This window comes from Mesoplodon densirostris, chromosome 16 (genome assembly GCF_025265405.1).
Source record: "Mesoplodon densirostris isolate mMesDen1 chromosome 16, mMesDen1 primary haplotype, whole genome shotgun sequence".
Classification (NCBI taxonomy): Eukaryota; Metazoa; Chordata; class Mammalia; order Artiodactyla; family Ziphiidae; genus Mesoplodon; species Mesoplodon densirostris.
In genome coordinates, this window is record NC_082676.1 from 45451372 (window position 1) to 45463361 (window position 11990).

General features: G+C 56.8%; 1 protein-coding gene across 5 annotated transcripts; it reads right to left on the minus strand.

The window, feature by feature from the left end:
• Positions 1 to 106: 106 nt before the first annotated feature.
• On the minus strand, positions 107 to 11990 carry RABEP2 (rabaptin, RAB GTPase binding effector protein 2). Of its 5 annotated transcripts, none has more exons than XM_060120064.1 (14): positions 11409 to 11990; positions 10692 to 10901; positions 8489 to 8646; positions 5873 to 5983; positions 5438 to 5785; positions 4410 to 4505; positions 4227 to 4325; positions 2867 to 3151; positions 1875 to 2052; positions 1713 to 1724; positions 1568 to 1623; positions 1419 to 1472; positions 1210 to 1326; positions 107 to 767 (listed from the first exon to the last, which is right to left on the minus strand). In XM_060120064.1, the coding sequence occupies exons 1-14, from the start codon at positions 11467 to 11469 to the stop codon at positions 666 to 668; spliced, it is 1887 nt and encodes a 628-aa protein (XP_059976047.1). In that variant the 5' UTR covers positions 11470 to 11990; the 3' UTR covers positions 107 to 665. The 5 variants fall into 5 exon arrangements, with proteins under 5 accessions (XP_059976047.1, XP_059976049.1, XP_059976048.1 ...); XM_060120066.1 differs by having other exon boundaries at positions 1210 to 1296; positions 2867 to 3022; positions 8423 to 8646; XM_060120065.1 differs by having other exon boundaries at positions 1210 to 1347; positions 2867 to 3022; positions 8423 to 8646.

The window sequence follows — 11990 nt, forward strand, 5'->3', positions numbered from 1 at the left end:
ATGTCCCCTTCACGTCTCCTCCCCCCTCAGCAACCGCCCCCACCCTTTGCCCTTGTAAAACCTCCCCTCCCCGACCCCGTGGGGCTTGCAGGGACAAGGCGACCGATTGAGCTGAGCTGCTTATTTATTGAAAATAAATGACAGAAAAATCTGGCCTTGTCTCCGTGCACACCTTGGGGCCTGGTTCGGGCCCCTGGGGACAAGCATCTTAGTGTCATGCAGTCCAGGAAGCAGCCACCTGTCCCAGGGCGCGTGTGTGGAGGGACCCGGGGACACGACCCAGGGCTCTCGGCCACCACTCACAGCTCGGCTGTGCCTGGGGAAGGGGATGGAGGTAACAGGCATGGCTGTTAGGCTGGGTGGGGGCGGGGGCGGGAGGCTTGGAGCCCAGGAGGCAGCATGGCAGCCAGAAAGCCACAGGGCTGAGCCTGCCCCTCTGGTTTCCAGAGGGGGTTGGGACCCTCACCCAGGGGTCATCTTTGGAAGCAGAAGACCCAGCCGGCCCTGGGAGGAGGCGCTGGAGGGACAGGGCAGCGGTGGTCCCGTCACCTCAACCCCAGGCTTGGAGAGGGTGAAGACTCCATCCTGAGACCCCCAAAACCTCGGCCTCACGGTTCAGGAGTGGAGAAAGACGGTCTCCCCCCAGGGTGGGTGGTGCTGGCCCCTCAGGTGTCCTTGATGTCCCCGACGTCCCTGAGGGGCGCCTCGTCCATGATGCTGCGCACTTGCTCCAGACTCTCTGCCTGGCGGATCCGTTCCAGGCGCACCTGTGGGGGCCGGCAAGGGAGGCAGAGGGCCCTCGGTGGGAAAATGCAGCCTCCACCCCATCGGCCAGCCCCCTGAGGGGGCCAAAGCACGGGACCAGTGTACCCAGGGGCCTCACCTCCCCCAACCCCCAGTGAAAATGGTTCAAGGGAAGAAATGCATCCTAAGAGAGCAGCCTGAGGAAGGGTGGGCAGGGGCAGGTGGAAGTGACGTGATGAGCACAGGGCACGTCGGCGTGCCAGGCCCTGGGCCACGGGCTTCACACCACCGACAAAGATGGAAGCACAAGATCTTCAACGTTTTTTGAGCACTAGCTCAGAGGAAAGGACCATGCCATCCCCAGAGGGAGGGAGAGGACTCTTCTAACTGGGAGACTATCCTTGCAAGACGGAGGACAAGTCACCTGGAGTCATGCCAGTCTGGTGGGGAGGGGACACGCCGTACCTGCAAGGCCTGGGACAGTCGTACGAAATCCCTCTGCACTTGCTCACTGGTCTCCAGCTCAGCCTGCAGCCGCAGCATCTTTGCCCTCTGTTCCGAGAGGAGGTCTGTGAGCTGGGCCTGGGGGCACAGGACGTAGAGCTGGGGCCCTGGGCTGAGGAAACAGGATGTCTGGACAGGGTAACCCCTTCAATATCGCCCCCGATCCTCACCTCTTCTGTGCGGCCCAAGCCCGGTGGCTGCCTCAGGACTTCCTGCTGCCTGGCCTAAGGGAGACATAAAGGGCAGCAGGGGCTGGTGCGGGTCCTCTCCACGCTGCCACCCTCCTCCGCCATCCCGGCCTGGCCCGGTCCTGCCTCACCCTGCTCTGCTCCTGCTGGACCCGCTCCATCTCCATCCTCAGGCTGCACAGGGAGGCTGGGAAGTCAGGCAGGGCCAAGTCAGGCCCACGCCCTCTCTCCTTCCCCGCCCCGCCCGGCCCGGCACAGGCTCCAGCCCATACTCACCCTCTAACACCTCTGTGTGGAAAGGAAAGAAAGAGAGGTCAAGGCTCATCATTCTCGCACTGCTTCCTCTCTCCCCTCCTGGTGCCCAGGCAGTCCCCGAGGGGGTGGGGACTCAGCCTCACGGGGAGCGAGGGTGGGGTGGCTCGCTGCCTCCTCCCTCACCTGTCTCCTCCCGCTGCACCCTCAGCTGCCCCTCCAGGCTGGCCCTCGCCGCCGTCTCTTCCTCCAGCGCCTCCCGCAGGGTCACGATCTCAATCCGCAGCCGCTCGGCCTCGTGCTCCTGGGCCTGCTGGTGGGCCCGCGCCTCCTGCTGCGTGCGGCGCACCAGCTGCCGCAGCTCCTGGAAGGATGCAAGTCACGGGCTGGGTGCGGGGCCGGCCGGGGGCCAGTGGCTAGAAGGGGATTGTGGGGAGGGGAAAGGAAGGAAAGAAGGAAGAAAACATAACAGAGGAAACAACCCAAACACCCATCACGGGGAGAGTGGACAAATACCCTGGGACGGCGGTGAATATTTTCCCGCAGCACAACCCGGAGTGGAGGATCCTCAGGAGCGGTGCTGAGTGAAAGCTCCAGGAGACTACCCAGAGCAAGATTCTGAGTTTTTATAACTAAAAACAACTAAAGTTAGCACTCCACGGTTTAGGCAGACGTGTATATGTAATAAAAACGATCCCAAAGAAGGGAAAGGGAATGATAAAGCTCAGGACGGCAGAAACAGAGCCAAGGAACACGGGGCAGGGCGCATGTAAGGTGATGTCAGTTATAGTTCTCAAGGTGGGCAAGGGTTCCGGCTGATGTTCATATTTTTAATAAATTCAATCAGCAGAGGCCAGGCACAGATCAATGACAGCTTGTTATGAACCAAAGATTATGATGAATTCAATTTTGTGGATCTCATGTCACTTAAAAATAACAAGCCAAATTACTGCTTCCTTTGCGTCAAGCATTCTGTTAACTCATTTTCTCTCCGTGCTGATGCTGGGAGGGGGTGTGGTCCCATTTGGCAGAGGAGGAAACTGAGCCTTAGAAAAGTTGAGTGAGTTGGCCAAGGTGACGCAGCTAATACACAGCAGCCTGGGTCCGTCCCCGATTCCCGTGGCCCCAGGCCAATGCTTTGCTGTGTGTGGAGAGGAAGGGCCTGTCCCCCGCCTTACCAGCAGCGAGCCGGGCAGCGACTCCTCTTGGCCCTCATCCTGCTCCAGGCTCCGGGGGGCTGAAGACGGCAGCTGCTCAGCCCGGAGCCCTTGGTTTTCCTCAGTCAGTCGCTTTACCTCGTGGCTCAGGCACTTGTGCGAGGTGGCCAGCTCTGCCTGGGGATGGACAGTTAGGACGAAGCGATGAGGGGACAGGGGGTCTCCAGTCTCCCGTGAGGCCAAAGCCTGAACACTCCTCCCAGTGGTCAGGAATGACAGCCAGGAAGCCCACGCCCTCCTTCTAGGCTGAGAAAGAAAGAAACACCCTTTAGTAAGCATCTTTGGCTCCCAAGCTCTTTTTTGTTTCTTTTTGGCCACACCACGTGGCTCACGGGACCTTAGTTCCCTGACCAGGGATCGAAACTGGGCCCCCTGCGGTGGAAGCGCGGAGTCTTAACCACTGGACCGCCAGGGAACTCCCTCAAGCTCTTTCTACACCCTCCTCGATGACTTGGAGGTCACACAGTGGCAGCCAGAGGCCACATCGGGTGTTTTATTTGGTCCATATGGGTGTTTTTAAACCTTCAACAAGGGGCTTCCCTGGTGGCGCAGTGGTAGAGAGTCCGCCTGCTGATGCACGGGACGCGGGTTCGTGCCCCGGTCCGGGAGGATCCCACATGCCGCGGAGTGGCTGGGCCCGTGAGCCATGGCCACTGAGCCTGCACGTCCGGAGCCCGTGCTCCGCAACGGGAGAGGCCACAACAGTGAGAGGCCCGCGTACCGCAGAAACAAAACAAAACAAAACAAAACAACCTTAAACAAGTACAACATTAAAAACTGGGAGACTACACACAAACATCCGGATCTCTGGCTTCTCCTGACAAATGAGAAAACCAGGCAGCATCAAGCCTGCACTCCCACGCACCATGGGCAGCGAGTCAAGGGGCACTAGCTCCCTTTACAGGGTCTCTTGGTTTGCCCTGCTGCTCCTTCCTGCCTCACACGTGGCCCAGTTCAATCATCTGCCTCTCCTGTCTGGTCTCAGGAAGTATCTGATTTTGCAATCCCTGCTTTTCATTCTCACAACTCTGTAAGCTAGGACCCATTATCTCAATTTCAAGGCATCAAGGCTGAGGCTCTGGGCTTGTGGGATTAGCAAAAGATCACAGAGTGAGTGCGTGGTGGGTTCTTCTGAATCAGTACCAGGTGCCCTTGAAACCCTTTTACCCACCTGGCACCAACTCCAGGGCAAAGCCAGAGCGGCTGGTGGTGGGGTGGGGGCAGGGGGCGAGGCAGGACAGGTGCCTCAACCTTCCACGTGGCTCCCTCAACCAATTCCCGTCCCACTCCTCTCCCTCCCATCCCGGCCCCCAGCCCTCACCATCTGCAGCTGAACCCGCTCCTGGGCCTGGCTCACGGTCCCCTGCAGGGTCCGCAGCAGCTGCTCTGAGTTCTGGACCTGGGCCAGGAGCACCTGCATCTGTGGGTGGAAGGGGGGCGAGGGTGAGGCCGGGCCAGGAGGAGGCAGGGAGCGGAGGCCCTGCGGAGCAGAGGCTGAACCCACCTGCTTGGCGCAGTCCTCGTTACTCCGTCTCAGGCCCTCTTGCAGCTCGTCCCGCTCCCGGCTGATGCTCTCCAGGTCCTTCTGCAGCTGCCGCCCCTGCCACAGACGCCGGCCTCAGCCTCAACCGCCAAGGGGAGGCTTTCCCTCCTCGCCAGACCTCTCACGCCTTGCCCCCTGCACCTCGGTGGGCAGTGCCATCATCCACCCAGTCATTCAAGCCAAAAGCCCAGGAATGGATGCTGACTCTTCTAAGTCCTCCACTCCCCAGGTCCAACCCACCAGCAGGCCCTGCCCGGCGGCCTCCAAAGTGGATTCCAAATCCACCCATTTCTCTCCACCTCTGCTGCCATCTCCTGGTCCCAGTCACTACCTTTCTCTGAACTATGTCAAGCATCGCCCTCCCAACCGGTCACCACCCTGCTTCTCCCGTTGCCCCCTCCCCCAACTGCAGTCCATTCCCACCCAGAGGCCCCAGTGACCTGTTAAAAGCCTGGAGCAGAGAAGGCTTCTCCCTGCCTGACATGCCACAGAGGCTTCCTGCAGCTTCTCCTCTAAGATGCAAACTCCATGGCTGGCCCCAAGGCCAAGGCCGACCTCCTGTGACCCCTGCCTGCCTTTCTGACCTCATCTCTCTTCCCCTCCTCTGTGGCCTTCCTGCTCCTCAGACGCACCGTGGTCTGTCCGTCCTCTGGGCCTTGGAAACTGCAGTTCCTTTGGCCCCCAATCTTCAAAAAGCACCTCATTTTCCAGCCAGGATGGTCTCCTGCATTGCCAGTCTCTATCCCATGACCCTATTAAGTCTTGTTCTGGGTGTCTCACCCTGTGACACTGTCTTCCTCATGTGCCCATGTGCATGTTTGGGCCTGGCTCCCTCACTAGAGGAAGCTCCAAGAGGGTGGGAAGTTTCTTCTTCACTGCAGGATTCCCAGCTCTAGCTCAGGGCCTGGACATAGTAGGTGCTCAGTAAGTACTTGAAACAAGAGACGGATGGGTGCACGTCGGCAGCCCACTCTGCCCACTCCACTCACCTCCACCTGCAGCTGCTCCCACTGGTTGTCTGGGACGAGCTGGTAACCAGGAGGGGGCAGGTAGATGCCCTCAGGGACCAGGGTGCCCGTGGACACCAGAGAGGCTGTCTCTTCCTGCTCGGGGCTCAGGCCATGGCGGCTGCGGGGCAGGGAGGAGCTGCCGCTGGCCCCACCGCCGAGGGAGAAGGAGGAGATGGAGGCGCTGTCGTCACAGTTGTGGGCGAAGGCCTCGGCCGCCGCGCCCCCGTCTCCACTCAGCTCCTCGAGAGGCTCCAGTGGGGGAGATGGGTCCCGGGACAGGAGCAACTCCGTGGAGCCGTGCAGGGAAGGGGGATGCCGGGGACGTCTCTAGGGAGAGGGGGCAGGGAAGAGGCTGGGGGGCCAGGGTCCTGTGCCGCCCCTTCTTCTCTCAGCGCCCCCTGGCCACCCCCTCACCTGGATCTCTTGGATCAGCTCCTCTGCCCTCAGCAATTTCGCCTTCAGCTCCTCAATCTCCTGCTCCATGGGCAACACGATCTCCCGCAGCTTCTCCGAGTCCTCGTGGGCCTGAGGAAGGGGGGTTGGGCAGTGACTGTCCCCCCTCCCGACTGCAGGACCCTCAGGACTGTTCAGAGCTTTCCCTCCAAGCACATCAGCTCTTCTAATCCTCCCAAGAAGGCACCGTCCACCCCCATTTTATTTATTTACTTTTTTAATATTTTATTTATTTATTTTTGGCTGTGTTGGGTCTTCATTGCTGCGCGCAGGCTTTCTCTCGTTGTGGCAAGTGGGGGCTACTCTTCATTGCGGTGCACAGGCTTCTTACTGCAGTGGCTTCTCTTGTTGTGGAGCACGGGCTCTAGGCGTGCGGGCTTCAGCAGTTGTGGCACGCAGGCTCAGTAATTGTGGCTCACGGGCTCTAGGGCGCAGGCTCAGTAGTTGTGGCGCATGGGCTTCGTTGCTCTGCAGCATGTGGGATCCTGCCGGACTGGGGCTCGAACCCGTGTCCCCTGCATTGGCAGGCGGATTCTTGACCACTGCGCCACCAGGGAAGTCCCCATCCCCATTTTAGAGAGAGGAACACAGAGGCTCTGAGAGCTTACATGACTTGCCCCAGGTCACATGGTACAGAGCCAAAGTTACAACTACCTTCCTGTTGCCCACTTGTAGAGTGACATACTTTTCTTCCCCAACATCATGTATCCTGTTTTCTTTTATCATAGAACGTCACATTTTTAGTTGGGCTCATGACCTAAATTCTAGAATACCATCTACATTTCTCAGCTTTCCTATAACTAAGCATGGCCATATGACTAAGTTCCAGCTATGAGATGTAGGCATATGTGTCAGGTGCAACTTCCAGGACAACTCCTCAAAGGGAGAGGGTGGGCTTTTCTTTACTCCTCCTCCTCCTTCTTGCTTGCTAAAATGTGGACGTGATGGCTGGTGCTCAAGCAGTCATCTTGGACCATGAGGCAGTAAGATACCCATGGCAAAACAGCAACATAGGAGGAGCCTGGGTTCCTATTGACTTGTTGAGCTGCCACATCAGCCCTGGAATGTCTACCTCTGGTTCTAAGAAAAACAGATTTCTATCTTCTTTAAGCCACTGTTATTTGGGTTTTCAAACTTTGTCCTAATCAATATGTCTTCCCATACTCCTATCACCAGCATATTTCTGGCCACTTCTTTTCAGTCTTTTCAGGTTTGGGATCCTGTTGAACTTGCACAGCCAACAGCTTCTGGACACCTCCACTTGGATGTTGCACAGGCTCCTCTGTCCAAGTACAGCCAAATCTGAAACAACTCATGACGCCGCTTCTCCTCCCATAAGCTCCAGATTGGCGAGAATGACCCTGCTATCCACCCAGCTGTCCAAGGCATAAATCTGCCAGTCATCCATCCTCTTCCAAGTCATGCCATTTCTACCTCTTGAATCACTCAAAACCCCATCTCAGACAAGTTCAGTTTAACCCTCCAAATCTCTTATGTGCACAGTGGCAACAGGTAGGGTAAGCCTGTATGCTCTGCAGATGCCCACGCCGTAGATGGACGCAAGGCCAGGACTGGAACTTCCCGACTCTGGGCCTGTGGCTCCTTCCGCCATACCAGGTAGCCTTAATTTAGCAGAGCCCTCTCCTTCACCACCCTGTGTAACCACTCCCTGAGGAACACTCTGAAGGCAAGTAAGTAGCAGCCTCTGCTGGCAAACTGTGGGTTGGAACCTTCCTTTCTTGGGCTCCTATTTTGATGTGTCCTTCTAACCAGGCAACTTACTCCATCTGCCTGAGCTGAAGTTTCCTCACGTATAAAGTGAGGTAACTACCTACCTCACAGGGCAGCTGTGTGAATCAAATGAGGGAAGATGTGAATTTGCTCTGAAAGATGAAGAGTTTGGTAATATGTGCTTCCTACAATTGTTCATGACAAGAGTAATGGAGGCAATATACCACAGAGATTAAGAGCAAAGCTTCAGAACCAGACTGCCTAGATTTTAAAATCGCAGATCTGCTCCTTTTTATGTGTATAACCTGGGGAGAATTACTAAACTTCTCTGAGCCTCACCTTACTCATCTGTTAAATGGATCTAATGGGTCCCTCTTTTAGGGGAAAGATTGGGGAGACTTGAGTCTGTCAAGCAGGTATTGCAATGCCTAGTGCATGAGAGGTATCCTTAAATTCTAGCTCCCTCCCCTCTACATGACATGACTTTTTTTTTTTTGGCTGCGCTGCGTGGCTTGCGGGATCTTAGTTCCCCGACCAGGGATCGAACCTGGGCCCCTGCAGTGAAAGCACAAGTCCTAACCACTGGACCGCCAGGGAATTCCCTACATGACTTTTCTTAATTTGGGAGGTAAACACACCTGGCCATCCCACTAGTAAGTGGCAAGCCAGGACCGTGCTGAGTACAGGGCTCGTGTATGTTATACCTAGAATTATTACTGGGTGCCCTGCTCCCAGTGATGTTGCAGTGGGGCACAGATAATCCCTCTGCCCCACGGTCACCTTTGGCTGCTTCAACATATTTCCAAATCCTTGAGGAGGGGGCGGGTAGGCTATCCCAACCCCAACCTTTTCCATCTGCTTCTCCAAGGAGTCCAGGGGGTGAGCCCTGGACAGCAGCTGCTTCAGGCGCCCCAGCTCCCGCTCCTTCTCCTCACAGTCCTGCTGCTGCTGCTGCCGCTCCTGCTTCAGAGACGTGATCTGGGCTTCATAGCTGCTGATGGAGTCTGGCGAGACAGGAAGGGCAGAGGAGAGGGAGGGTCAGTGTGCCAGCCCTACCTCGGGGCGAGCGGGGGGCGCTCCATCACTGCTGCTCTCTGCAAGGCAATTTACCATAGCAGTGATGACAGTGGACGTTGTGGTGGGATGGTCCTGGGCAATCAGTTCGCCTCTCTGCATAATGTCCTCGGCCAATGATTATCCCACTGGCTTGTTACAGGATCAAATGACATGATATCTGGAAGGGGTTCAACCCTCTTCCTGGTACATAATAAATGCTAAAGATAGGCTATCTGTTGCTATTAATACATACCGATAACAATCAATATCTAATAAGAGTCATAAATATTCACTCTGGACCAGACTCTGAGCTGGGCTCTGGAAATAGAGAAATTAATCAAACACAAACCCTGACACCAGGAGCCCACAGTCCAATGAGGAAGACAGCTGTGGAAATAGTTACGAAGCAGTGTGAGGAGAGCTCGTGAAAGGACCACTCCTGGGCTTGTGGCTCCCAGAGGAGAGAGCCCCTCGCTCTGCCTGCCAGGCCAGGAGAGACACCAGCAAGTGGTAAAGGATGGAAAGGACACATTAAGTAACAGGAGCAAAGGCTCACAGGTGGGAAGGTGGACGGTGTGGCTGGGGCATGGTGGGCACATTGGAAAAACTGGAGTGAAGATATAGGAGGAGATGCTGGGAAGGGTGGAGAGGGTGGCCGTGAATGGCTGCTAAGGCCTTGAATGTCACACCAAGGAGTTTGGGATTTATCCTACATGTCAGTGGGAGGTAAAGGGATGCTGGGCGGAACATGGTCATTTTTCATTTGCATAGTTATTTATTTTAACACATACTAACATTAGAAGTAAGGGTTCTGTTGCCAGACTGCCTGGGTTCAAATCTTCTCCTTTCTATCTGTATGACCTTAGGCAAGTTGTCTAACCTCTCTGGGCCTCAGAGCTTCCTCTGTAAAATGGAGATGGATAATAGTTCCTAACTCATAGAGATTATTATGAAGATTAAATACTCATAAAGCATTTAGCTCAGTGCCTGGCACTCAATAAGTGTTATTATTATTATTATTACTATTATTATTATTTAGGACACAGTTTCTTACAGGGACAGGAAGTTCCCTTTAAAATAAATGTATATAGGTTTTTTAAAAGGGGATCTATTTAAAGAACAATATTAAGTAGATGACAGGGTAAGTCATACAAGGACAACCATGTTGCACAGATGGTACATGGATGCCTGAAATGTGGGGAACCATGGCCCCAGAGAAATCTGGAGCCAGGAGCAGTTGTTAGGGAAATGACATGGTGGGATGGGAACTGTAGGAAGTTTAGTCTGGAAGTCAACGTCAAGGCCAGATTATAGAGGGAGACTTGTAAGAAGACTGGGACAACAGTCCGGGGGAGTTGACGAGAGCTTTGCTACAGCAGTGGCAGTGGAAGCAAAGGGGTGGGATGCAACTGGGAGCTATTGCAGAGACTCTGGCCTTGGACTACAGGAGAAGGGGAATGGAGGAAAAGAAGCTGGAGGATCTGGGACAAGGGGAGCTGATGCATCCCAAGTACAGAGGATGAGAGGGAGAGAAGTCTGTGCATGTGGGGCGGGGTGGCGGGGAGGTTGTGCGCGGATGTAGGGGTGTTTGGGGAAGAAGGGAAACCAGATGATGAGACTTACAGAGACTAGGCCCAGGGCCGAGTCTGAAGGCCAGAGGCTCAAACGAGTTCTCAGGGAACTGAGAAGCTGCTCACTTTCAGGGTTGATCAGTCATCAGTGAGGGACAAGAAATGACACGACATGGGGCCAGGGAACAGGTAGCAGCTCCGAGCTAAACTTAGCTGGAACTGACAAGAGCTGCTGCTAGCGCAGGCAGTGCCGCTATGCAAATTAGAAAAGGGCGCGTCTCCCTCTGAGCCCCTGGGTCTGCCCTGCGCTAGGCAGCCCTGCTAACCTACCCCATAGGTGTAGGTTATGCCCGCTGACCCCTTTCTTGTCATGCACTCCCCCTTATGGGGCTGAGGGAGTCTGGGAGGAGTGCCTGCCTCACCTTTCAGGATGGCCTGCAGCGAGGCCACCTCCTCTTGGCATTGCCGCTGCACTGCAGCCACAGCCTCGGCCTTCGTGCTCTCGCTCACCTCGGCCACAGCCTTCATGGTTTCCATTTCTGCCAGGGCGCCTGCCAGCTCAGCCCGAAGCCGGTCGAGCTCCCCTGATTCGGCCTCAACTTTTGCCCCCTCCGGGATCTGGGGGTCCAGCGCTGTGAAGGACAGGGATCAGCCTCTTTTCTCATCACTCTCGGATTCCCAATATTCCCAGGGCATCAAATCCTCAACTTCTGCAACTTAGTACAGCAGCCAAGGTCCCTGCACCTTTACCTAGCCCCGCCCCACTCACCTGGCCCCTCCCCTTCCCCGACTCCTCCTCACCTAGCTCTGCCTAGTGTTGCCTAGAGCCCCGCCTCTTCCTCCCTCGGTTCACCCAATCCCCTCTTTTCTCTGACACGACCCTTCCCTTCTAGTGGCTCGCCCCTTTTCCACCTGGCTCCTCCCCTCCCACACTGGGCCCCACCTCTAACCTGCCACTGGCCCTCTCCCTTGAATCGCTAGACCACGCCCCCTCCGTCTTTCGCTCCCCCCCCCGCCCCGGCGGCGTGGTCCCGCCCCTTTCTCCAGGCTCCCCCCACCACCCCCCACCCACCGACGCCGAGCTCGGCCCCGCCTCCGGCCTCGCCGCCCCTCGCGTGCACAGACGCGTCCTCACATACCGGCCTCCGGCTGCCGCCGCCGGACATCCTCACCCGCGGCCGCCGGCGCGGGTGCCGCCATCGCCTCTGCTCAAACGGCGGGTTCCCGCACTCCCCGGTGACTGCGCTCACCGCTTCCGGGTCCTCTCGGCTGTTTCCGGATCCGCTCGGCTGTTTCCGGATCGGCCCTGGGCTCGAGGCTGAGGCCGGAGTTGGGGAGGGGTGGCCGAGCCTCGGCCGAAGATTTCCGAGTGGACGCCCGCGGCCGAAGATTTCCGAGTGGACTCCCGGCCGCGGCCCCAGGTCCCGCCCCTCCTCGCCTTCTTTGTTGGGCAGCGGTGCTCGAGAAGGACGCCTGCCCTTCAAACCCCGAAGTAGTTCTTTCGTCAGAGGCCTTTGGGCGTCTCCGCGTGACCTTGGAAGCTTTGCTCAAATTACACGTCCTCCGGGACGCCCACTGCCTCAGCCTAAGGAGAGCGAAGCTCTCGCGGTCTCTCCCAAGCCCCGGAGCGGACCTCTTTGATCGGCCCCTGGCCGCCCTTCCGCCAGAGCTAGGCTCACGTTACAGCGAATTGTGGTCTAGCCTCCCTGCACCTCCGCTTT

Bases quoted from the DNA above. Each gene is read 5' to 3' on its own strand.
- RABEP2 (XM_060120064.1), bottom strand. From the start codon at position 11,469: ATGGCGGCACCCGCGCCGGCGGCCGCGGGTGAGGATGTCCGGCGGCGG. The intron at 5,786-5,872 runs GTGAGGGGGTGG...CCCTCTCCCTAG, and splicing joins AGCTGATCCAAGAGATCCAG to AGACGTCCCCGGCATCCCCC. The intron at 1,327-1,418 runs GTGAGGATCGGG...CTGTGCCCCCAG, and splicing joins GCTTGGGCCGCACAGAAGAG to GCCCAGCTCACAGACCTCCT.